The 26,470-nt window shown below is 36.1% G+C and overlaps 1 protein-coding gene across 1 annotated transcript; it reads right to left on the bottom strand.

Annotated features, from left to right (window-relative positions):
- Window positions 1-311: 311 nt before the first annotated feature.
- On the bottom strand, window positions 312-14,175 carry LOC306879694 (ankyrin repeat and SAM domain-containing protein 1A-like; the record flags this gene model as incomplete). Its single annotated transcript, XM_079432838.1, has 15 exons — window positions 312-507; window positions 628-725; window positions 4,081-4,260; window positions 6,037-6,174; window positions 6,474-6,557; window positions 6,693-6,764; window positions 9,184-9,315; window positions 10,431-10,601; window positions 10,703-10,810; window positions 10,892-11,038; window positions 11,392-11,490; window positions 12,396-12,511; window positions 12,579-12,797; window positions 13,681-13,929; window positions 14,118-14,175. The coding sequence occupies 15 exons, from the start codon at window positions 14,173-14,175 to the stop codon at window positions 312-314; spliced, it is 2,067 nt and encodes a 688-aa protein (XP_079288964.1).
- Between the last annotated feature and the right edge of the window lie 12,295 nt (window positions 14,176-26,470).

Here is a 26,470-nt window from a genome sequence, read left to right as displayed (position 1 = left end):
GAAAAAAGTGATCTAGTGCTACAGGGTTTGAGACGCGCCAATGGGGGAATGTGTTATGTTGCATTCGTGACCGTGAATGTACGTAAACTTGAAAAACAGTACTAGTATTGCTGTTGCAGTCAGAGAGTTCGTGGATCTACTAATTACTAATAAAGTTCTGCCAACGTGTCCATCCGGATGAGATGTAGAAATGCTACAAGTGTCTGAGTGCTACTCGGAGCATCAAGTTTGGAGGTTTTGTGATAGAGAACCCTCTAATACGAGGGACCGAACCGTAAACATTCAGCGCAATGTATAAAACAGGGAAGCTTTCAAGAGGCGATTTCGGACCATGATGGAAGAGTTTGAGGAGGCTGGTTATACGGCAAATCCAAGGATACCAGAAAGCGCTCATCGGTCAAGACGACAAAAAAAAGGACGGTGGAGGCATACGGCTCTCCGAGAGGGCAATGCAGGCAAGGGCCGGGGTCGCGACTGGAGTGGGAAGTAGTCTTGCCCTGAGGAAGGCTACAAATCACAGTGAGAAGGCACGGGGCACTCGAGTTTATGGGGCGTGGGGTTGAAATGGGGCAGCAGGCAGGATTGGACAAGGGCCGTGCCCTGCTTCAAAATATGGTGGTCTCATACTTGGTTCTACTCGAAGGCCTGGAGGATTCCCGCGGTTCGAAGAGCCAACTGGTGCTGCCCAGGGACTGCAGGTCCGTTTCCGGCTCCAGAGGGTCGATCTGCCGGAGAAGTAGGAGTGAGACTGCAGGAGAGAATGGCAGCCAACGGAAACCCACATTTCACAAAAGTGAGGAGATGGCCGTTGAGGATAAACACCATGTAGGAGAAATCACCGTAGATATGGACAACAACACTGATATCTGGACCTGATGCTGGTTTGAGCGTTTATACGCAAACAGATTTTGAGCGTTTATACGCAAACAGATGCTCATTCTAGCTGCTAGTTAACAGACAAATGTTCTTGCAAATGGATTCTTAAATTCAATTTGCACACAATCTTCATCTTAAAATCGTTAGTGTAGTGTCTTTTAAGAAGGTCGCCTGATACTGTCATTTCAAGTAGTTTTCAAAAAAGTGACGATTTTGAGTTTGATAATAAAAAGTGTAAATGTAAGGTAGCTGTCTCCAATGTTGCTGACGCAACATTTTAAGTATTGCTTAAAATGCAATACTTTGTTTTTGAAAAGTCCTCTCAATGACATTGTTAGGCGACACAAACTTTACTTTCTAATCATTTTAAAGACATTGCTCCAGGCATGGTAAACCCAATTGAAAAATTGTGTAGCGATCTGTGAAGTACATCTATAACTGAATAAATCTTGTGAAAACATGTCTGGGTCACATTTCACCCCAAAATCCCTTCAGAAATTGCATTTTGCATACATTAAAAATGAGCCTATGTTTAGAACCATTAGAGTTTTGCACTGTGACATTATTTTCAAGACAAATATGCACAAAATTTGAATTACCATAATAATGCATATGGATGTTTTATTTTTTTACTGTGTTATTGTAAGGATTAAGCAATATTAAATGCACAACAATGAAGCATAAATACTAAAATAAATGTAAAAAATTAAAAACAAATACAAAATTGTATTTAAATAATATAACAATTTAAATAATATATTGCCTACCTGTATCTATCATTATGTGTGTGTGTGTGTGTGTGTGTGTGAGAGATATTTGTGTGTAAACACACACATTGTAATAGGCCTTTTTTCCATTCTTAATTGTCATCAAAATGTCACAATGCAAAACAACTGAATGCAATCATTTAATCATTATTTTCTTTATGCAAAATATAATATCTTATTTCCTTTTGACTCTCGAGTGAAATATCACCCGGACAGGTATGTTCTTGACAGGTTTCGTGAGATTCTCTTAAACAAACCTTACTCTGTTGACATATTGAGAACATCCTCAGGCCAAAACAAGAATTTGCCAATGACGCAACATACCCTCATCCTTGAATTCTGTACATGATTGCAACCTTTAAATCCTCTTGAATTTAAACGATTTTACTTATACCACATTTTAAAGTTGTGACCTGTTGCTAGTGTCAACCAAAAATGTACATGGGGAGGAAAAAATAGGTGGATAACAGTGAAAACTGGAAACATAATAGGAAAATTAGTAAAGTGAATAAGTGGCAGGGAAGAGAAAGCCAGAGACGTAGAAGGAAGAAGAGTGCTGGAAAATGTGAGGAAAAGAGAGAGAGAGAAAGAGAGAGCAGAACCTGAACTCCAGGGCTGATAGAGGGCAGCGGGAGGTAGGAGGGACGGTGGGCAGAGCACGTGTGACAGTAACAGCAGCGGCATTCAAGCACAGGTGCACCCTGGGAAGGAGGACCGGGCAGAAGCACAGAGACACAGATTACAGTCTTACGGCAACAAAATAAAGTAATATAAGACATGAAAAATATAACGGAACTGGGGTGACACCTCTCAACACAATTAAACCTGTTCATTTCTACAACGCAGTACATTTTACCACCTCATCATATACAGGTGCATCTCAAAAAATTTGAATATCGTGAAAAAGTTAATTATTTTTTGTAACTTATTTCAAAAAGTGAAACGTTCATTTATTCCAGATCCATTACATGTAAAGTAAAACATTTCAGAGGTTTTTTTTTTGTTTTAATTTCGATGATTAGAGCTTACAGCTCATGAAAATCCAGTATATTAAAATATTTCCTAAAATCAATCAAAAAAAGGTTTTTCATCCTGCACTTATAACATAACATAAAAAAACACAAACATTTATTTATTTTCCCTTTTCTAATCAATATGTTTTCTTGGGAATAAAATTCATTTTTGGTGATATTTGTTTTATATTTGCTGTGTCTCACTAAAACATTCAATCCAGTTTGAAGATATCATACTAATCCAGATATCATACTAATTTCTCAATTACAGAAATTAGTACGATATCAACATCTCAAACTTAAAATTGAACAAAATGAATCTTTCCCTCTTGTTGACACTGTAATATAAGATACATATCAGTCCCTTGATCAACAATGGATCATTTTAAGATCTTAATTTCCTTCATGCAAATAATCTAATCATATTTAAGAAAGCCTGTGCTTGACCAAAACATATCTTTGAACATCTGCTGTATCCTTTTGTAGAAGCCTTAAAGTTCAGAAGGTACTGCAGAATAGAAATGACCCAAGGATTCAGCTTGTTGAAACAAATTAACACAAAAATTTAGATTCCACACTGAACCGGGCACTAATATGAATGAAGCGTGTGCTGTGATTACATTGTGTCAAAAATGACTCAAAATACCCAAATGTAATATAGACATTTGTTAGAGTAGATGTCATATTTAAACTGACATAAATGCAAATGAAGCTGCAAAGGAAGCTGTGTAACTGAGAACATAAACTCCAGAAAATAATGCTTGTGAAAATAATCTGCGACCAAGGACTTCAAGACATTTAGGAAAAACCTTAAGAAACTGTGAATCAGTTGTACCTCTATACTTCACAGCCATTAAATATGACATTTACTCTGACTAAAGTCTATCGATTCTGTCTATTTATTTTAGTTTATGCAAGGTTTTATGGACAGCATCTCTGACAAGCTGTCGATCAACACAGAATCATTTTAACTCGCAGTTTGTATAAGCAAGCAAAAATCCTGTTTACAGTGATGCACTCAAAATGGAGGAAGATATATTGCAATAAACGTTAAAATATAGAAAATACACACCATTTCTAATGTAAAAAAAAAAACTTTAAGCCTTTAATGTACCAATAACCTTCACACAATATGCACAAGGATACCAAGATGGAAGGTTTACGTAAACCAAACTACTTCCCACCACTATATGTACTATTTAGACAACTTTAGAACTCAAATAAAACACAGTTTTGTACAGAATTAGAAAAAATATATATACAGTATATACAATCTGCACATTTCTGCTTTTAAAGCCTATAGACATCCATTGTAAGTGCGATACTGTAAATACTGTTTTCTGAGGCAATCAATCAAATAAATGTGAACACAATATATTCATGATACTATGATATCAGATATCATGCGCTGAAGTCATACTCACTGTGGAGCGCCGCATGCTGTTGCGGGACTGCGAGGTGGGCCTGTTGGTCTTGGGTTCTATGCTTTCGGAGGCTGGACCAGCATATGAACTGTGACGACGGGACTTCTGTGCCTGGAGAGCCATATGATATGCCACCTCAAACGCCTGTCCCAGCGTCAGGATGATCTCATAGGTCTGCGTCTGTACGGGGAACATACGGGGGAAAAAAAATCTTGCAGCATAATCTCTGTGAAAACAACCAAATTTAATGCAATTTCAGTTTTCGAAATTTCTATTCTGCACATTCCTCAATCACATGCAAACAGCACACTACTTAGCCCAAGGGCCACAGCCATTCAAGTAAGTGTTGCTATTACGTGGGTAAATATATTTGATATATGGTATTACAGTTTCACTAGCAAATACCAAAATGTGTTTATACAGTAGCTAGCTAGCTAGCCAGTAAATCAGATATGTTAGCTAGTTAGCACTATTTCATAAACAATTTATAAGGGCTAGGTATGCTAGCTAGCTCAAGCTGTGATGCTCTTTCTTCTACTTTCTGCTAGCCAGATTTCTGTTATCATACAGAAGTACAGTACTGATCAAATGTTTGGAGACATTTCTATTTTTAAAGTTTTTGAAAGAAGTCTCGTATGCTAATACACGGGAAGTCGTGGCCTAATGGTTAGAGAGTCGGAATCCAAAGGTTGTGGGTTCGAGTCTCGGGCCGGCAGGGATTGTAGGTGGGGGGAGTGAATGTCCAGCACTCTCTCCACCCTCAATACCACGACTGAAGTGCCCTTGAGCAAGGCACCGAACCCCCAACTGCTTAAGTCGCTGGGGTATATTTGTAGCAATAGCCAAAAATACATTGTATGGGTCAAAATTATAATTTTTTCTTTTATGCCAAAAATCATTAGGATATTAAGTAAAGATCATCTTCCATGAAGATATTTTGTAAATTTCCTACAGTAAATATATCAAAACTTCATTTTTGATAAGTAATATTCATTGCTAAGAACTTCATTTGAACAACTTTAAAGGCTATTTTCTCAATATTTAAATGTTTTGCTCCATCAGATTCCAGATTTTCTCAGCCAAATATTGTCCTATCCTAACAAACCATATATCAATGGAAAGCTTATTTATTCAGATGAAACCTTTATGACTGGTTTTATGGTCCTGGGTGACATATGTATTTCTATGATGCAAAGCTGAATTTTCAGCATCATTACCCCAGTCTTCAGTATCACATGATCCTTCAGAAATCATTCTAATATGCTGATTTATTATCAATTTTGGAAACAGTTGTGCTGCTTAATATTTTTTTTGAATAAAACATAAAATATGTATTTTATGGTTGTATGGTTCTTTGGATTACTTGTAAGGTGACCTTGAGTGTCATGAAAGGTGCCTATAAATAAAATGAATTATTATCATTATTATTATTAAAAAAAACAACCCGGCATTAATTTAAAACAAACATTAACAATAAACTACAATTCAAAATTTGGGGTCAGTAGTTTTTTCTTTCTTTTTTTAAAGAAATTAATACTTTTATTCAGCAAGGATGTGTTAACCTGATGAAAAGTGATCATATAGACTTATATACTTAGAAAAGATTTCTGTTTTGAATAAATGCTGCTCTTTTTACGTTTTTATTCATCAGTTAACACATGCTTTTGTGTTGCTCAATGAAATAATTAATTCAAGGTCTACTTGCAATTAAATCAAAGTCAGAAATGTAATTTTTTAAATTTGTATTATTTTGCATGCATGTCAACTTATGACCAAATAAATTGTTTATATTTATAATTGTATATAATACAGTTTATTTAAATTTTCAATTAAGTCCCATAGATTTCCACAAATTCCCATTTGGACAATTTCCCAAATTGCCCAGATTAAGTTCCCATGGAAAGTTTCCAGACATTTTCCACCTCATTTGCAACCCTAGATAAAAATAACACCCACCACTTCTACTGTAGTGAAGACATGGCAGAAGTGATAACCAGACTTCAGATCTTTTGTGATGTATGCAAATGTACAAAGGTCATCCGGATCCTGGGCTGCGCAAGAGATGTTCTGGATCTCATGCTCTGCAACCATCGCCTGCAAAAGTATAAAAATACTGAGCGAGTCCATCACAATTTTCAACATCCGCAAAAAACATGAGCACTTCACTAATTCATAACCATACAGGGCTATGTAACCATATATAACCATAATCTATCATTCATGTCTGTGCTACAAATAGTGCAGGATGGGTCACTGTCGTACAAATCTCTAACTCTGATAGTGATGCTTAAGCAAACGCCACTAATAATAAGAAACAGTTTAACTCTCCTGGTTTACACTGAGGTGAACCACTGTTAACTTTAGTTACAGTATGCATTGGCAGTTGCTCATACCTTGGTGGCTGCGTCAACAAACTTGACTCCTTTGTAGGTGATATTCAGTATTATGACGGGACCTTTCCGGTGATCCTTTGATTTCTGGTAAACATTAGAAAGCAAGATTTAAAAAAAAAAAAAAGGATTAATGGACCAAAGCGGACTCACAAAACTGTGCACGAAGTGTAACAAGAATTTAAGACATTATATAATAGCACATTGACTATGAATATGTACCCGTATTCTAGCGCAGGCCTCCTGTGTGGATTCAATTCCTCGTAGGTCTCGGATGATCACAGACCCTAAATACTGGAAAAGGAATAATGGAAACATATATTTTGTCAGAAATTTTCACCTAGCAGATGTTTTTTTCAGCATATTACAAGTGAGGAATAGAATAAAACTATATACCATAACTTATAACAATTTAAAATAACTTCTTTTCTATTTTAAAAATATTGTAAAATGCAATTTATGCAAAGCTGAATTTTCAGCATCATTACTCCAGTCTTCAGTGTCACAGGATCCTTCAGAAATCATTCTAATATACTGATTTGCTGCTCAAGAAACATTTCTGATTATTATCAATGTTAAAAACAGTTGTCCTGCTTTATATTTTTGTGGAAAACATCTATAATTATTAATATATCTATCGCTATTATGCTGCATAATACTTCCTCTCTCAGTTTCATCCCAGGATTCACATTTTAAAAATAACAATGACGTTCAAAAGAGCACTTAAATTTTTAATGTGGTGCTCATTAATGGATCTTTTATTATTTAAATCTAGACTCTGTCTTACTCTGGTTTTGATCTTGATGACCTGAGTCACAATCCTTTTGGGGTTTGAGCCGTACTGGTTAGTGCACACACTCTGATACATAGAAGTGTGGTGCTTGCTGTGAGTCTGAAGCCAGCTCGAGTCATTTCCTGACCTCTCTCTATATCCTTTGGCAAATTCAATTATGCTGAAACAGACCATCCAAGATGTAGATAAGTTTGTTTCTTAATGGAAACAGATTTGGAGAAATGTAGAATTACGTCAGTGTCTCAGCAATGGATGCTCTGCAGTGAATGGGTGCCGTCAGAATGAGAGTCCAAACAGCTGATAAAAACATCACAATAATCCACAAGTAATCCACATCACTCCAGTCCATCAATTAATGCCTTGTGAAGCAAAAAAGCTGTGTATTTGTAAGAAACAAATCTATCAATAAGATGTTTTTAACCTTAAACCGTTGTTTGCGGCTAAAATTCGAGTCCTCTACTCATAATATTGCATTCTCCAGTGAAAAAGTCATCTCATCTTAATCAGGAAAGAAATATGCACAGATCAAGCACTGTTTACAAGCCAAAACAGCTCTAAACATGTATGTGTGTGAATTTTGATGTGAGAGGACAACAGGGGATGGATGGACTTGGATGAAGTGTTATTATAGACTATGGCCAGAAGAGATTGTTTGAAGTTAAAGGGGACCTATTATGCAAAAATCACTTTTATAAGGTTTGAACACAGTTGTGTGGCCGCAGTGTGTGAAAACAACCAGCCTATAATGGTAAAAAATACACCCACTCATTTATTTATCATGTAAAAAAATCATAAACAGTCTCTCAGAACGAGCAGTTCAGCTTCTCCCTCTGTTCACGTCACCGAGGGGAAAATGTCCCACCCATTTGTGACGCTATCCTATAAGCATAGACACAGCCCTGAGTGGGAAGCTGCAGTCCCCCTCCGTTACTGATTACTTGCTGTAACTGCTGGAGATATACAATGTTAGCGCCAAAGAGGCTTTTCAAGTGTTGTGTTTTGGGATGCACTAACGAACATAGGAGTCTCCGTAGACTCCCTCCATCTGAGCCGCTGAGGACACTGTGGTTAAGTTTCATTGTCTAAGGAAATGTCCCGGAATAAATCAGTAAAGTCCCCAATACATGTAGGGATCAATACCAACGCTTCGTGCGCGAACGTCAGCTCCAAACAAAGTAAGTATCATGTGTTTGTTTTCCAACAGCTCATTTGCATTAAAGCAACATACTCAAATACAGCGCGTTTTGGCTCATACCCTAAAAGTGGCAATTTTAACAAGCTATAAAAATGTATCTGTCGGGTATATTGAGCTAAAACTTCACATACACACTCTGGAGATATAAGACTTACATCTTGTAAAAAGGAGCATAATAGGTCCCCTTTAAAACACCTCAATGATGGATTTGTTTCTTACAAACATGCAGCTTTTCACTTCACAAGACATTAACTGATGAACTGGAGTGGTGTGGATTACTTTGGATTATTGTGATGTTTTTTCAGCTGTTTAGACTCTCATTCTGACGGCACCCATTCACTGCAGAGGATCCATTGTTGGGCAAGTGATGGAATGCTAAATTCTCAAAATCGGTTCCCATGAAGAAACAAACCCATCTACACCTTGGATGGCCGGAGTGTGTGTGAATTTTCAGCAAACTATCATTTATGGGTGAACTATTCCTTTTGAAATGCTGTAGCTTTATTTTGTTAAATCAGATTTTAACTTTTTTGATAAAAACACAAACATGAAAATAATATTTTACTAGTTTTTGGGTGTATGAGAGCAACTGAAGAAAGTTACTATCAAACCAACCCTTTGTTAAAAGCTTGGAATCCATTCCTATCAGAAAAAGTGGCATACGTCTAGGTAAATCTATTGTGAAGTGTATACAGAACTGACAAATCCTCATAGAAAAGACTTACTCTGGCCTCGTAAACGCAGGACTCGGTGATAAGCTTCTCAGGGTGATGGTGCCAGGTGGAGACTGTGGTATATGTGGCAGAGTGGCTGGAAGGGCGAATATTTAGACGTGAATGTCGATCTGCATGACGGTCCTAATGGAAAACAACAAGTGCAATCTGAGTCAAAGTCACGTCAAAAAAAAAAAAAAAAACACTGTATATTTATATTCAAAGTGGAGTTATATTTAATGGTATTTTTGCAGCATTTTACTATTGTTCCCCCATAAATTTAAAAGCATAATGAGTTTAAATTATTGAGAAATTGCCTTATTTAAAAGCGGTATGAATTATTCATGTTCTGTGGTTTTCAGACGTGTTACTGTGCCCTGTGGTAACAGACATCAGCATTCAAACATGCACAAGACCTCATAACCATTTTAACTCATTTGTTAGAGAGCATGTGGAAACATAAATAGTAAATATTACTAAATGTGTTTCATGAAAAATTCACTTTTAGTATTAAAAATAGCACTACAAACGCCACAACATCTGAACTGAAATCTTCATTTCATTTAACAGACATAAGCTTCTTTGTTAAAAATGAACAATAAAAAATATATTACATAATAAGCAAACAATACTTTTTATTTTCTGTTGTCCCAATTTTTTTTTATTAATTTGTCTAAAATGTCAATTTTAGACAAATGTAATTTTTAGACAAATTTTACATTTTTCTCCCACATGCAATATTTATTTTTTTTCAAAATTTTATATTTCAATATTTAATTTTATTTATTACCTTAATTTGTAAGAATTACAATTGCATAAGTGTGTGTTAAGAATCAAGGTTATTAAAATAAAACCATAAAAAATGCTGTTTGTTAATTGAAAAACGCTGAAATTATAAAATATTAAAAAAACTTTTGATTTAAACTAGTTGCCAAGGCAGCATTTCTCATTTTAATTTAGTTTATCTTGATGTACTAAAATAACTAAAACGGAAAAAATATACAAAAACATAAAAAGTTATTTTTTTATTAAAAATAACAAAAACACAAAAAATTACTAAAACGTTATCTAAAAGGAAAATGGACAAAAATGGGAAAAAAACCTGATACAAAATATTATTAAAAACTATGCATTTTTATTTATTATGTAATTTAGAACTACACGGTTTGCAACATTTCTCACATAATGACTCCAATGTGATTCATTACTTGAAAGGAGTCATTATAAATCACAGTGATCATAGTCACAGAGGTGCTTACATGTGAGCGTGATCTTTCGCCGAAGGAGCGAAGGGAAATACTGCCATCCTGATCCAACGCTCGGCTCCTTCTGCCTGATTCTCCCAACGGAAGCAGCATGTCCATGGAGCGACTGGTGTACGGGTCCATATAACTAAGCGGTGACGTATTTTGAGACAACAGGTCCTGAATCTGATACACATTAGCAAGGTAAAACATATTTATTGTTATATCTGAATATCATGTATTGAAATCCATTTTGGCTCTTATTGATGCTAAATTGTGTCTATTACCTTGAGTTGGGAAAAGCGGTTGGATTTGGAAGGTGCTTCTTCATACGGTCGCTCTGCTATTGAGGCTATGATTCTTTTTCTGTGACCAAGAAGGCCAATTTTCAACACCTGCATAGAGAAAAAAGAACTGTCAGTGTATCAGATCACAGTACACACAGCACACAAAAGCTTACACACCAACACATTTACATTAACAATTTCGAGCTCCCACAGGTTCTTAACGCAGTCCAGGGTGCGGTAGCCGCTAGACAGGAAGTTGTGCAGATACTCTCCAAGACCCAGAGTTTCCAGCCATGAGGACAGAGAGGTGCTGCCGTCACACCCCAGAGCTTTCACCTAAAGGAGGAGAAAAATGCCATCTCAAAATAAATTGCATAGCATAGAATACATAATTCACTCTGAGAAGCCAGGATAGACATTTGGACACTTAAGTAACACTTTAAATGTCAGAATGTAATTGCATTAGATGACAAAACATCAAACCAAGTTCAAACAAAATCTTTTTTTTTTTAGAAATAACTTCACTTTCTGAGATATATTTGCAATGATTTTTAACCAACCAGTCCCAAGGTCATTTTAAGTGGAAGTGGATGAAATGCGTGCTTGAAAAGCTTGCAATCTTAAAAAATAAATGCCACTCGGTTTCATACTTGGTGTCCAAATACTATTTAGGGACTGAAACGTGCTACCTTCGGTAGGCTTTTTGCTGCATGAAGGATTTTCTTTCTGTGGCCTGGGTCGGTGATGCCAATTTCCTGAAGGTCCTCATCTTCCATCACGTTACTCCCCTGAACATATGCACTTTCACATTAGTTTCTGATTTACTTCAATTCACAAGAACAATCAAGTGTTGCATAAAAGTGACAGCAAAGGTAGTTTGCTGCAACACTTTCAGGTACATCTAGTACTTCTGAACATCAAACACTTAGTCAGCGTATTGCAAGAATATTCAAACCCATAACCAATTACTTCTTATGAATTTATACATGCATACACACATATACTTATATGTATATATGCATCTATGCATCCATCTAGCTATCTATATGCAATTATATATACATACATAGTGCTGTCAAATCGATTAATCACAATTAATCGCATCCAAGGTTTGTTTACATAATATTTGTGTGTAATGTATATATTTATATGTATATGTAAAAACACACACATACATGTATATATTTAAGAAATATTTACATATATTTAATATTTTAGCTGTTTTGCTTTGTAGTTTACTTAGTCCTGCAATGTGATAAATTAAATGTTTTAAATTAACAAATATTTCATGTAGTCTAAGACCATAAAAATGCATAATTTGTAGAAAAATACTGTTTAAAATATTTTTATATGGCTTATAGCACGTCAAAATGCAAGACAATGGTTGAAAGGTCATGTACCCTTTTATTCTGAAGCACTGAAATTAAACTTTTATTTTTAAAATAAACTTTTAATATGAAATTATTTACTTTAAATTATACAATTATTCAATATTACAGAATTAAGAAACAGATTATAAAATAAAAATGCATAAATACTGAACACTCATTCAAGTTATATATATATATATATAAAAGAAAAAAAAATATTTTTATTATATTTTCAGCCTTTATAAATTGAAAATATAGAAACTCACCACATCCCCTGACCAACCTGCTGTGTCAATCAATCTCCACACACAAAAGCCACTCACCATGTAGCGCAGGTCATCAAAGCCACTGAGCACCAGTTTGCTCTCATACTGAGGAAAGCCCACGTGTTCCAGCCACTCCCCCACCGACTGCTCCAGCACGCGGCTCCCAGCTGCATCTGCTGACAAAGGATGGCGTTTGAGCAGCGAAAAACCATTTAGCCTGTAGCAGCGGCACTCGGAGGCCGAGATGTGGCACTGCCACATCATCTTTGGCCAGCAAAGCTGAGGGCAGCAGCAGCAACAGCAAGGCAGTGTCCAGGCTTGAGCGACGGGCCTCCGCTAGACGCAGGGCCCCAGATATACAGACTAAACTAGTAATGGAGATTCCTCCACAAGCCCTCACTGCAATGGAGATGAGGGCCAAGGCTGATGGGGTATGGAGGTAGACCTTGGCAGGTAGTCCTTTAAAGAAGAGCGTCAAGTCAATTAATTGGGACAATTTGGCATCGCTCCTCAAGAAGAGGGCAAACAAACAAAACAACGTCTACTCAGCTTTCCTGTATCCGATTCAAACAATCGCGCCGAGGAATGTCAGCACGTTGCCCAGACAGGAAGATCCTAAAAGTTCAAGGAGAGCTTTTGGCTTGCAGCAAAATATCGAGATCTATGAGAAGCTACTAGGAAGTTGCAGGAAAGTGCGCCCTGCTTTGCCCCTGCTCTGCTCCTATGAAACACACATTCCTTTACAACGCAAGGCTCGATAAAACAGACTTGTCCTTGAAATTGGAAGCAAAATTTTTAGTAAAGCCCTAAGAACAGCTGGAGAGTAAGAATACCAATGTCAGTGATTTTGCTACAACAGAGTCATGGATCCTCAAGCCCAGCCGTCCAACTCATTGATCAACAGTCCACCAAAATGCTACCAGAAGCCTTGCGTGATGCCAGCTCGTCCTTCGAAAGATCTTTATGGCACATTTTTCCATTCCTCTCTCGAGTTGTTGATGAGGAACCCCTCCCACCTTTAGATAGCAGCCGGGTTGACCACTTCCCCAAGCAGTCCAAGTAGAGTTCTGGTCACGGTTATCCAAGTACTCCTGGTCCTTCCAAGTTTAGATGCTACTCGTCCGGACTAACATACCAGAATGGAATGCACCATCGAAACGAAGTAAAACCAAGCCTTGATCCAGTGGGAACAATTGATAAGAAACCCCGTTGATGGATCGGTCCCTCTTCTTGCAGCCCTGCCCCCTTGCACAGGTTGCTCCGTTCTTCTAGAAAACGCTCCTGAGGGTCCTTCCGATCACGGTAATCCAAGGACTGCTGGTCCCTCCGGGCTTAGACGCACCTCGTTGGGCTAACATACCAGAATGGAGCACGCCATCAAAGAGAGGTACATCCAACCGAAATGAGGTGAGCTCCAACAATGGATGGATAACCCCATAAGAAAGCCCCGCTGATGGCACGGTCCCTCTTGTTGCAGCCCAGCCCCCTGCTCTGGTCGCTCCGTTCCTTTTGCAGACGTTCCTAAGGGTCTTGCGCTCGGGGGCAAGGATTGCTGCATCCCTGATCCGGCAAAGCTCAGTCACAGCAGCAGCTGCATTCAGCGCTCACAAAGCAAAACATCCAAATGACATAGTGCTCCTCCAGAAAGCCATCGGTAGCGCATCGGTCGCAGCTGGTAATCACCTTAAAGACGTCTCAGTTCAGCTGTGCATCATGTCCACTCACTGTTTCCGGCTTTCTTTCCTCTTTGACTTGCTTTTTACCCCAGTTCTCACTGACAGAGTCCTTTCCGAGAGCTGCCATATGCCGTCTGATGCTGAGACTCGCTGCACGGCATATACGCTCTGCTCGTTCCCAAACCCCCCTCCCTCCCGTCTCTATGCCTCTCTTTCTCTATCTGTCTCACATACACACACTCTCTCTCTCTCTGTGGCGATCAATCCCCCCCACCCCCTTTTCTCTGTCTCACTCTCTCTCTCTACCCCTCTATCTATTCCCCGCTCCCCGTACTGATTAAAATTGCACGCAGGCTCTCTGATCTTGCTGGTGCAGAAAGGACACCATCAGAAAAAGGAACAACAGACGAACCCAAACCACACACTACAGTGCCAGGATCAGCCAGGAGGGGAAAAATCCTGTACAGGTTCTTCTAACCCCACACCCTGCAACCCCATCCCTATCCACTCCGCACTTAAGTGCTTCCAGAGCCTCTGCACTCTCTCTATGAAAAATTAAATCGCAGCCAAGCCACATACCACAGTAAATCATCAGAGGAATTAAATTCATGAATGTGTCACTGTACCGGTGGAGAGAGTGGGGCTGCTTGTGGGGTTGCGCGTTAAACGTTAAGTCAGCGAAACGCACCGTGCACATGCTGCACTTAACGTAATCCCACCTGTGCCCACCTTCATATTGGACACATCTGAATCCAATCGGCAGAATTCAGGTTTGCCAGACGTGATCAAACTGTAGCATTCATGTCTCGTGCGCAGACGACGCCAACCGCGTTTTCCGTAGCGTGATGTGGTCTAATTCAGTGTCACACATGAGTGCTGCTTTATGCATGCATATAGGGCATTATCTGCATGCAGCTGAGAGCAGGGGAATCATACGAACTGTCAGCCTGCCAGGGCGTTATTCACATACAGACATTGAATCAGGCTTGATATGTAAAGTGCATCCAAACATCTGCGGACTCAAAAGAAGGTATAAGTATTGCGATGCATTTTATTTATTTAGCAGACACTTTTATCCAAAGCAACTAGCAAAACAAGGAAGAACGCTAAGAATTTAGTAAACATTATAAGCATTGCCACTATACTGAATTGGTATCACAATGTTTTTTTTTAATGTATCATTGTAGTCCATATAACATACATTGAGATCAATTCATTCAGCAGACACTTTTATCCGACATGAGCAAAATGAGGAAAAACTAGCAATTTCACAAAAAGGAGTCAATCGTTTTAGCATTGCAGGTATTTTTGTTTACCATGGCACTACCAATACTGTGGTCTTACATATAAAAACCATGCTTTTGATGTATTATGGTAGTATCAGTGTTCTTTGAAGTACTATTTACAAGTAACATGTAAATGCCACGGTACAAGAAATAAGAAAGTACTATGGCAGTACCACAGTACGGTGATATCAGTATGTAATTCCATAGTAGTCTGAACTTTCATTTGCAAAGACAATGGACGTTTGTGTGTATAGTAATAATATAAATAAAAATGATATAAAATAGAATAATAAATAAAATAAATATTTCATAATACATTTTTATATTTTTAATATATAATAAAATATTTCACAATAAATGCATTCATATATATATATATAAAACATGGAAAAAAGGTAATTATGATTTTTCTTACAATTGCAAGTTTATATCACACAATTCTGAGAAAAAAGCCATTTGCGAGAAAAAAAGTCAAAATTTGGAGATTATATATATATATATATATATATGCAAATTATATAAAATAAATAGAAAAAAATCATATTTAATGATAAACATATATTTAACAATCTTAATATTATTTTTTTTTATTTAATATTTATTTTATATTTTTTACAAAAAGAAACAGAGGAAAAAAAAAAGTTGTCTTTTTTCCCCTTTCCTCCAATATCACAGTCTTCCTCTTAAGAGCTCTTCAACTTTTTCCAATAAACAGTAGACTTTAAAAATGGCCTATGGTGACACGGTAAGAATTTGAGGCGTGATAGAAATCACTTATTTCAGAAAACACTGGCATTTTCATCACCAACAACAGCAAACAACTCAACAAGCGTCTCATTACACACAGACTCCCGTGAGAATTTTAAGGACAATGTCTCACAGAACAATAGCACTGTCTGTTCCTTTGAAGTGATCCTCTGCTGTACAATTTCTAAATAATTGTATGTTTCCTAGAAAAGTCCATTAAAATATAGTGCTCTCTCTCGCCATATATAGCAACTACCTTGGGAGGCTCCACTCAAGAAGAAAAGAAAATCAAGTCCTAATTACTGAGTATCGTTGCGATGGCCACAGTAAATGGATCGTGATCTCATCTTTTTAAAGTAGGCCCTCGGCACCCATTGTGTACCGGAGGGTGTCTGTGTCAAAATATCAGGTACAAAAATATCAGACAGACCAAATTGGGGTGAAAAGTGAGAGCCTGTGCTTGAGAAAGAAAACAGCTGATTGTTAAAGACGCTAGTGAAACAGTTCTGACCCGAGGGATGATTAAGCCAAAGCAAAGCTTTATGGGCTGTCACAGAGGCTAGACTACTGTTAACATACTAGATTAGCTGTTTAGACATATTAATATGATTGTTTATAACAAGGCTGTCAATGTAAAAATCGGAATTAATCTCAATGCCTCATAATGTGCCAAATGCTTTCATTTGCTTCTAAATACATATATTTTTCTTTCAAAGACGTATTTGTTTCCTCTCTTAAGAAAAAGTACAAAATAAATTAAACAAAATAACGCATTCCTTCTAATTTTTTCTCCTTTACCAAAAAGAGAAAAAGGATTTGCCAAACCTTTTTTTTTTTTTTTTTACTTATACCATGGTGCAATAACAACATCACTGTTTTTTAGTACAGAGATAATGCCATGTTTTTGACATACTATGGTAGTATCATGGTATTCTTTGAAGTACCTTGGAGTATTATGCAAATCCCATGGTACAAGATACAAGAAAGCACTTTGGCAGTACCATGGTATCACAACTAATCAGATTAGTATCAGAATGCATACTATTAGTATACTAATACTAATAGTATCAGATTATTTTCTATAAAGTAATATATTATAATACTAATACAAATAAAAACAATACAAAACTATAATACAATATAAAACTAACCCTAAACTAAAATATTATTGATTAATAAATATATTACTATTTATTTTATACTTCTTGCAAAGAGACACATTTGTTTCCTTTCTTAAGAAAAAAATTATACACAACACAAAAAAATCTGCAACTTTTGTAACATTGTTTTGTTAGTTTATAGGTTATATAGCTTTGATATCATAAAATTCAGCCATACAAAACATTCTCCAAAAACAAACAAACAAACAAACAAAACATCATCAGCAAACCCTGTAGAATTGAAGGTACATTTCATTCCTTTATCTCAAATAGTTAGAGATAAGTTTGATGTATGAAGTTAATTTGAACACCCAAAGAGTAAAATTCTGTCATAATTTACTAAAACTATCAAAAATATTCAGTATTTGAAATATAGCTGAAATCAAATGAAATCTAAATATTAAACTTAAATAAAAATGTTGACTTAAATGAAAAAAAACAAAACAAGCTAAAGCACATAACATTAATAAATCTTGAAACAAAAAGTGAAAATATACAAATAAAAACTAATAACATTAATAACATCCCAATTTTAAGTCGCTTTGGATAAAAGCGTCTGCCAAATGACTAAATGTAATGTAAATAACATTGGACCTGATGTCCAATGTATGGACATTTTTAAAACATCTTTTATGCTACACAGAAGAAATATCATCATACAGGTTTGGCATGACATGAAGTAATTTTTTTAATTTGTTTTGGGTGGTAAGACTGTAAAAAGATTGTGAAATCCCTGATCCTAAGTTTGAAAATCTTGAATTTAGGTAAACAACTGCATAACTACTTTAAAATCCATACATTACACACACAGTTTGCAAAGACATTCTATTGTGTGTGTGTGTGTGTGTGTGTGTGTGTGTGTACAGGTACATCTCAAAAAATTTGAATATTGTGAACTTATTTCAAGAAGTGAAACTTTCATATATATTTTAGATTCATTACATGTAAAGTAAGACATTTCAAAAGTTTTTTTGTTTTAATTTTGATGATTAGAGTTTACAGCTCATGAAAGTCAAAGGCTGTATCCGAAATCGCCCCCTATACCCTCAAATAGTGCACTATTTGAGGGGACAGCCATTTTAAGTGGTGTTCGAAACCATAACGGATATTCTCGAGTGCACTCATTCAATCCCACAATGCACCGCAAAAACGAGTGTACAACCGATGTACACTCAACAGCTAGAGAATCCCCAGAATGCACTGCGAGAGCCGCGCGCCGAATGAATTCCAGCGTCTCGCCAGAAGATGGCGCCTGCAGCTGAATCCTCCAGCCATTCATTTTAGAAGCGCTCGTCCACGTAATACAGCGTAATACAACACAGGTACAAAAGTAATTGTAAATTGACTATTAGGGTTTATACATAATTTCCGTGACAGAGTTCAAGATAAATCCTTCAATCTTACTACTGGAGCTGCCCGTATCAAATGATAGTCCTTCCGGTGCACTCAGTGTCCGAATTCACTCAATCGTTTTCATTCACTCCTTCAAGTGAACTGTATGAGTGGACTAATGTAGGGAATAGTGAATGAGGGTATAGGGGGCGATTTCGGATACAGCCAAAATCCAGTATCTCAATATATTACTATATTTATATTTGAGTTTCAATAAACGACCACCTCTACAGTATAAATACAGGGTATGTCTTGTTCTTTGAAACCACAATAATGGGGAAGACTGCTGACTTGGCAATGATCCAGAAGACAATCCTCCACAAATAGGGTAAGTCAGACAGAAGTCATTACTGAAAGGAGTGGCTGTTCAGAGTGCTGTATCAAAGCATATTAAATGCAAAGTTGACTGGAAGGAAGAAATTGGGTACGAGCAACAGGGATGACTGCAAGCTTGAGAATACTGTCAAGCAAAGCTGATTCAGACACTTGGGAGAGCTTCACAAGCAGTGGACTGAAGCTGGAGTCAGTGCATCAAGAGTCTCCACGCTCAGACGTCTTCAGGAAAAGGGCTACCAAGCCACATTTAAATTTTGCATTTCATTTGGAAATCAATGTCTGGAGTCTGGAGGAAGACTGGAGAGGCACAGAACCCAAGCCCTGACAAAGTATTGAGTGCATAAATGAACATACTTTAAAGAACTTGAACTTTTCTGCTTTGCAAATCCTTTTTTTGATTGATCTTAGGAAATATTCTAATATTTTGAGATACTGGATTTTGACTTTCATGAGCTGTAAGCACTAATCATCAAAATTAAAACAATTTTAAAAACAAATGTCTTATTTTACATGTAATGAATCTAAAATATATATGAAAGTTTCACTTTTTGAAATAAGTTACAAAAAATGCAGTTTTTCACGATATTCCAATTTATTTTAGATGTACCTATGTTTATATATATATATATATATATATATATATATATATATATATATATATATATATATATATATATATATATATATATATATATATATATATCATTCATATGTAGCTCTCATACTTATTTACCTTCCGATGCAGGTTGATGCTCCTTGGAGATCTCAATGCCAGCAATTAGACTCATGATCTTTTCAATCTATGATACAACATCAAAAAAAAGAAGGGTTATAAAATGCAGTTAAATATTTAATTTCACTGTAATCTGCCATGACAGGTTAGTCTTCATTGGACTTCGTCAGAACTGATTTTAATTCATAATGCATATGTGTTGTTTGCCAAGACAACAACACAGAAAATCTTACTGTAGCAGAATGAGTTTCTCCAAGAGAGTAAAAAAAGAATATTATCAGAGACACCTTGGTTTGGTTACAGCCAGAACTATAAATGTTTACGAAAAGGAATCAGCAAAAACCAAATAACAATTAATAACCCAGTCACCCTGAACGATATACAAAGAACAAGACAGGCAAACCGAAATCGCATTCATAGGAACACTTCTCCATCCATGTAAGCGCTTGAAGATTACTCTCCAATCAATAGACTTTTAGGAGAGGCCTGAAATAGAAAAACGCTGGTTTTTGATGTAATATTTAAAGTCTGGCAAACTCATCTGCTGTGTGCTCGTGGCATCAACATGCTGGCAAGCCCCTAGATTCATTTAGCAGTCCACGTGCTAGATCCCCTCAAACCATACAGGCCTTTGCATTTCCCACTCTCAAGTAACCTACATACTGTACTGACTTACTTCTGTACACTTTTCATGTCTGTCCATTATAGAATGCACAATGCATCATCACACCGTACACTTCCCAGAATCCCTCAGCTGTCTGCGCTCATTCCAGGCTTCATCTGCTCATACGTGTTCAGAAGTGCAGACATGTTACAGCTCACATTAAGAGAAGATTCTATATTAAGCTTAATGTTGAATGCAGGACATTTATACCAAAACTAGGCTTAATCTCAACTTGAAATCAAAACAAACTCTATTTACTTTAACACAATTCTTTTTCTGCACAATTAATGCTATTCCAAGGTAAAACTAATCAATTCCTATCAAATAAAATGAAGTCCCACACCACATACTGTTTTATTTGGAAAGGCATAGCATTTGCAAACCTATTTTACCTTTGTAATATTTTTCATATTGACTTCAAGATGGATTTATAACAGTACTGTTGGTTTCATGTCAGAAGCCCTTTATTGTGGTGGACGTATTGTAAAATGTACTTTCTATGTTTATCTTGACACAAAAATGCATCAGTATAAACTCCTTTATACCAAATTTGAAATATTATACAGTGACCATCCTTTGTTTTGATTTTATACGAGGTATTTTTTAATTAGATGCCATATAAAAAATTCAAGCAACTATAATTTAATATCATTAATCATTATTATTAATAATATTGATATACTGTTATATTTTTGTAAATATTTTGAATTAGATTTTCTTTTTATATTTTCGCTTTAATTTAAAGTTTTAGTAATTATTTTGTGTTTTTGTTATTTTCAAGTCAAAATATATTTTAATGATTTTTTATTTATTAGTTTTAGTTAGATTAAATGAACATGATAAATGTTTTGGCAACGCGCTGAAATATAATATGCTTCTTTAAAATGTTATATTATTTCAAGTAATGATAATTAAAATAAATTGTCATTTTCTGGTTATATTTGTAGCTACCTATAAAAATGCTGTATCAGACTTATAACAACAAAAACATAAAAAAGCCCTAAAATTATACATTTAACAGAGATGGACTACAATAACTGAAACTTTGACTTCAGTTGTAAGTCAGTTTCTGTCAATGCATTTTATTATTTGCTTTTTAAACAGTGGGACCAAAATTTTTAGTCTGTTATAAGTATTTTTAACCCAGAATATTCCTGAAGGGTAACAGATTTTCATTTACAAACATACAGTGTGTAAGAAGGACTTCATATGTTGAATGCAGATTTCTTCAAAATGTGTAGAATTTAGTTTTTGAGGAATTCACTGAAGTTTAGACTCATGTAGAGAGAGACAGAGACGTAGCGGGAGAGTTATTGCAGTCGTAGCCTCCAGCCATGGAGTACCAAAAACAGTTCATGAAAGGCGAGCGTTTTCATTCTGCAGAGACAGCAATAAGGAACATCACACAATGTCCAACTTAATGAGTGAATACGTAGAAGCCAGCAGCTTGAGAAAATGTGAAGTCGGGGGTAATAAAGATTTCATACAGCTCAGCCTCCTGTAGAGTGCCAGAGTAGAAACAAGATTACAGGCTTCAGAGACTGATGGCCAGTGACTTGCTGACACCACAGAGCCACTCTGATTAAAGCAGAGACACCAGGACACTGGGATATGATCTCCTTCTGAAAATTACACAGTTTGCCATTTTACAATTCATAAGAATGGAGAGTGAAGAAACCAATCTATAAATGTGACTGTCAGTAGATACCTCCAAACTATTTGTATTAACAATCAAATAAAAAAGCATTTACATCAATTTGCAGGTTTTAGGTTAGAAATGCTTTCTCATTTTGAGCCTGTAAAATTGGGCTAAAAAAAAGCATAAACAAGACATCAAACTATGAAAAGACATGACATAATTCTAAATATATTGTTTTATTTAAAGAAGTTCAAGTATTTACTGGGTAGTACACATTCAATCTGCAATATATTTCAATCATTTTTCTTTGGTAATAAGCAACAAGTTATGCGAATCATGGCGCATAAATGCTTTTTAATGCATTATTTTGGTTATTACCTGCATGTTAAATCGGCAGCTTTAGTGTTAACCATTTGACATTTGCTCCTTGTACTCTTGTATTCACGCAAATGCAAATCAATTTCGATTTTGATGAAAAAAATGAATGGCGATTGCAGCTAAAAAAAGCTCAGTGAGCATGCAGGCCATGTGTGTGGAACGGGCTGTAAAGTCTCAGAAGCTCTCTGACAGGTGAAAGCATTTGCCGCCCACTTCTTTTCCCCCCCATGCACATCTTTCACTTGCCATACGAAGATACGTCCCCCCTGACATCTTCCGTTTGCATATGAATTATGAAGAGACTTATATTGCCATCTGTGCAAGGCATGTTTGACCGCTCACTCAAACACAAAATAATTTTTAAACAGGTCTTCTGCGGAAGTTCTGAAACACTAACACACTGAGCTATGGGCTGCTATAGAGTTAAAACTGTGCACGGAGGAGGGATTCCTTTACATACATTTAAGTATGACCCATACTGTCAAGAAATGATTTCAGTATCAATGTTTTATTGTGTGAATCTCAATGATAACTGATTCTGAAATAAAAAATGTTTTATTAATGTTTCAGTCATTATATGAAGTAAACCTGATGAAGGTGTGGGAGTTATTCTTTTTTGTTTTGAATTTGGAATTTTTTTGGGGTTGTATTTCCTACACCCCTATTGATTACCTACAGGGGTGCGAGGGTAATTAAAATCAACTTAAATAAATCAATCTCTATGGCAACTGATTTTAAAACTAAATAAAACAATAAAAAAACTATAATAAAATATAATTTCTTTATTAATTTTTTAGTTATTTTATTGTGTAAACCAATCTGGTAACTGAAAGTATAGTATAGTATAGTATAGTAAAGTAAAGTAAAAAAAAAATAAAGTATAAAATATTTTGACGTAAACCACTATGACAACTGGTTTTGAAATAAATCAATTCAAATTGTTTTATTAACTTTTAATAAATTCTAATGTGTAAACCTCTATGGCAACTTATTTTAAAATGTTATACTAAAATTAAATTACATTATAGTATAAAATGTTGAGTCATTTAACATGTAAACCTCTATGGCAACTGATTTAAAAAAAAAAAATATATATATATATATATATTTAATTGTTTTATTGTGCAGCAACTAATTAGATCATTATGAAAGTAAAAAAAAAGTAAAGTAAAGTCGTGACGTATTGTCAAGTATGGTGACCCATACTCGAAATTGGTGCTCTGCGTTTAACCCATCCAAGTGCACACACACAGCAGTGAGTAGTGAACAAATGCACACACACACACACACACACACACACACACACACCGTGAACACACACCCGGAGCAGTGGGCAGCCATGCTGCAGCGCCCGGGGAGCAGTTGGGGGTTCGGTGCCTTGCTCAAGGGCACCTCAGTCGTGGTATTGAGGGTGGAGAGAGCGCTGGACATTCACTCCCCCCACCTACAATCCCTGCCGGCCGGAGACTCGAACCCGCAACCTTTGGATTACGAGTCCGACTCTCTAACCATTAGGCCACGACTTCCCCGTGGAAGTCCGACTTTCTCCAACTTTATGAGCTGAACTCCGACTTTCTCCAACTTTATGAGCTGAACGCCTTGAATATTGTGCATCAAACGTAAAATTTGTATTAATGCATCAAAACTTGTAAGCATTTTAGTTTGTCAATCTCTTGCAAAAAACTATTGTACCATGATACAGTGATTGTAATACTTGAGTACTTAGCATTGAGCTTGAAACGAAACAAAAGTAGGCCTACATTTTCATTCCTATACCATGCTAGTTACACTGCATTTCAATCACATCACAAAATAGCAAGGTAATACTGGATGCTGCCACAGTACAGGCATAAAGGAGAAAAAAATGTATATCAAAAAGATCACACGCTTCAGAAGTTGTGTCCGAGGAAGGTTCATTACCGTGACTAACGCACAAACGCTGATGCAGCTGTTTTGTGCTGGGATACGGCGTGAGCGTGTGCCAGCATCTCGGCTCTGTCTGGCTGTATATTAGCGCTCCGCTCAGAGTTGGTTTGAATCGGTGTGTTAACAGCAGGACCACCTCGTTCTCACAGTCATTTCTCCAAACCTCTCATTTTCTGCCTCCCGCTCTCAGACTTATAGATGTCATCTATATATAATGTGAGACAGGATGTTCTGAGAACAGGACACTCCTGAGCGCCGTGTAGATGATCTGACAGCAGCTCTATTAAACGGGTTAAATCTACAGTTCGAATAACGCTCCTAAATCTGATAATATAATCCTTCCCAGCAGCACCACAGAATAATATTTCATAAAGCTTTGAGTATAAATGTGATCAAAGTTAAGAAGCGGTACGTGTTTTTATTGCAAAACGGATAGTCCTGATTCTGAATTCTGATAGGATGAGCTTCGCAAGTCAAGCATTTGTAAAATACTCGAAATAACTGAATTTAATATTAATGTGCCAAGTTACCGCATTATCTTTGTCTGTTTAGCAATTACCTAGAAACCCAAGCAAGAACCTGGAAAAACAAAGCATCCGCATAGCAACACCTTGGATACCAGTCAGATCACCACAGCACAAGTGTTATTGTTTTAGTATTTTTTTTCTATTATAGTTCTTATTAATTAGCTTTTATTTTTATATTTCATTTTCATTTTAGGGTTTATTTTGTAATTTGTATTTAACTTTGGGGTTAATTTAGTTCTATGTTCTTGTCATTTTTATGTATTTTTTAATATAACTACTTAGGTTTAATTTATTTATTTTTTTATTTCAATTTTAGTTTTAGTTCAGTTTTAGTTTTAATTTATTTCCAGATAGATAGTCATTTTAGTGTTTCAACTTAAACTAAAACAAAATATATAAGAAATGTTGTACAGCTAATTGTTTAAGTTTAAAAATGTGTTTCATTAGTTTTAGTTACTCTTTAAACTAAAACTAAAATTGTTTTCAATAAATTGAAATACTGAAATAAAATCCAATAAATTTCACAAGACAAATATTACTAAATTAGCAGAAATGTTACATAACTTCGATAAATAAGTTTAAGCTGAAGTACTAAAACTACTAACATTAGAAATAAAATTAAAATCAATTAAAACTACACAGAAATACTAATAAATAAATCCTATTCAAAGTATATATACAATATACAAATAATTGTAAATAAAGATAAATAAAAGATAACTAAATTAAAAATAAAAATATAAAAATAAAAGCACAAAATATTAATAATGTAATAGTATATAAATATGCCTTGTGGGCAACCACCTAACAACATCCAAGCAATCAAGTAAACCTAAACAAATACATTAGCAATGCTATAGCAATAACCCATACAATCTTAGCAATCTGCTGCTGATTGATTTAAGCCACTCAAAGCAGTGCAATATAGGGTTTGTACCAAGTTTAAAGAAATTTTAGCCAAAAAAAAAAACACTGTAACGTCCAAGTTTGTGTGGCTTAAGGCTTTGTCTTATTAACTAAAAATAGCGATACATTTGTCTAGGCAAGACATTGTTACAACAGTCTCAGCTGATGGCCCCAATAATGGCGATCGGTGACTGAATCAACATGCGTGTTTGTCACTGCGATTAGCACGAGGTGTGAAGGCAGCGCTGCACTGGTCGGGGTGGCGATGACTGAAGCTCTGGCGCGAGGAGAGGGGAGAGGAGCGCCTGTGTGTGCGGCGTGGGCCGACCCCTGGGAAGCTTCCTGAGAAGATGCGGAGTGACAGTTAAGGCCCAATTAGCCCCGTGCGCTGCAGCCAGCATAGAGCAGCAGAAGGACTGATGGGCCCAGCCAAGCGTTCAGCATTCAGCCACTGGCGCTGATACTGTCAAGACTCCCTCCCTTCCCTCTCAACCGTACACACTGCCAGAGTTCCTTTCCCACCCACAACCAGTGCTTTTAAAAGTAACATGTTGCACTGCCCATAATACAGTTCTAAAAATGAAACAAAAAGTTACATTGTTACTTTTTATGCAAAGTAACATGACAGTAAAGGGACAGTTCAACCAAAAATGTAAATTCTGTCATCCTTTACTCACGTGTTTTGTTCTGAACCAGTGTTACTTTAGTATTATTTGCATACTTTTATAGTTTTTTTTAATATTTGAAGTTAGCTTTTCATTT

This window comes from Barbus barbus, assembly GCF_936440315.1.
Source record: "Barbus barbus genome assembly, chromosome: 13".
NCBI classification, from domain to species: Eukaryota; Metazoa; Chordata; class Actinopteri; order Cypriniformes; family Cyprinidae; genus Barbus; species Barbus barbus.
This window is presented reverse-complemented; position numbering and strand designations above follow the sequence as displayed.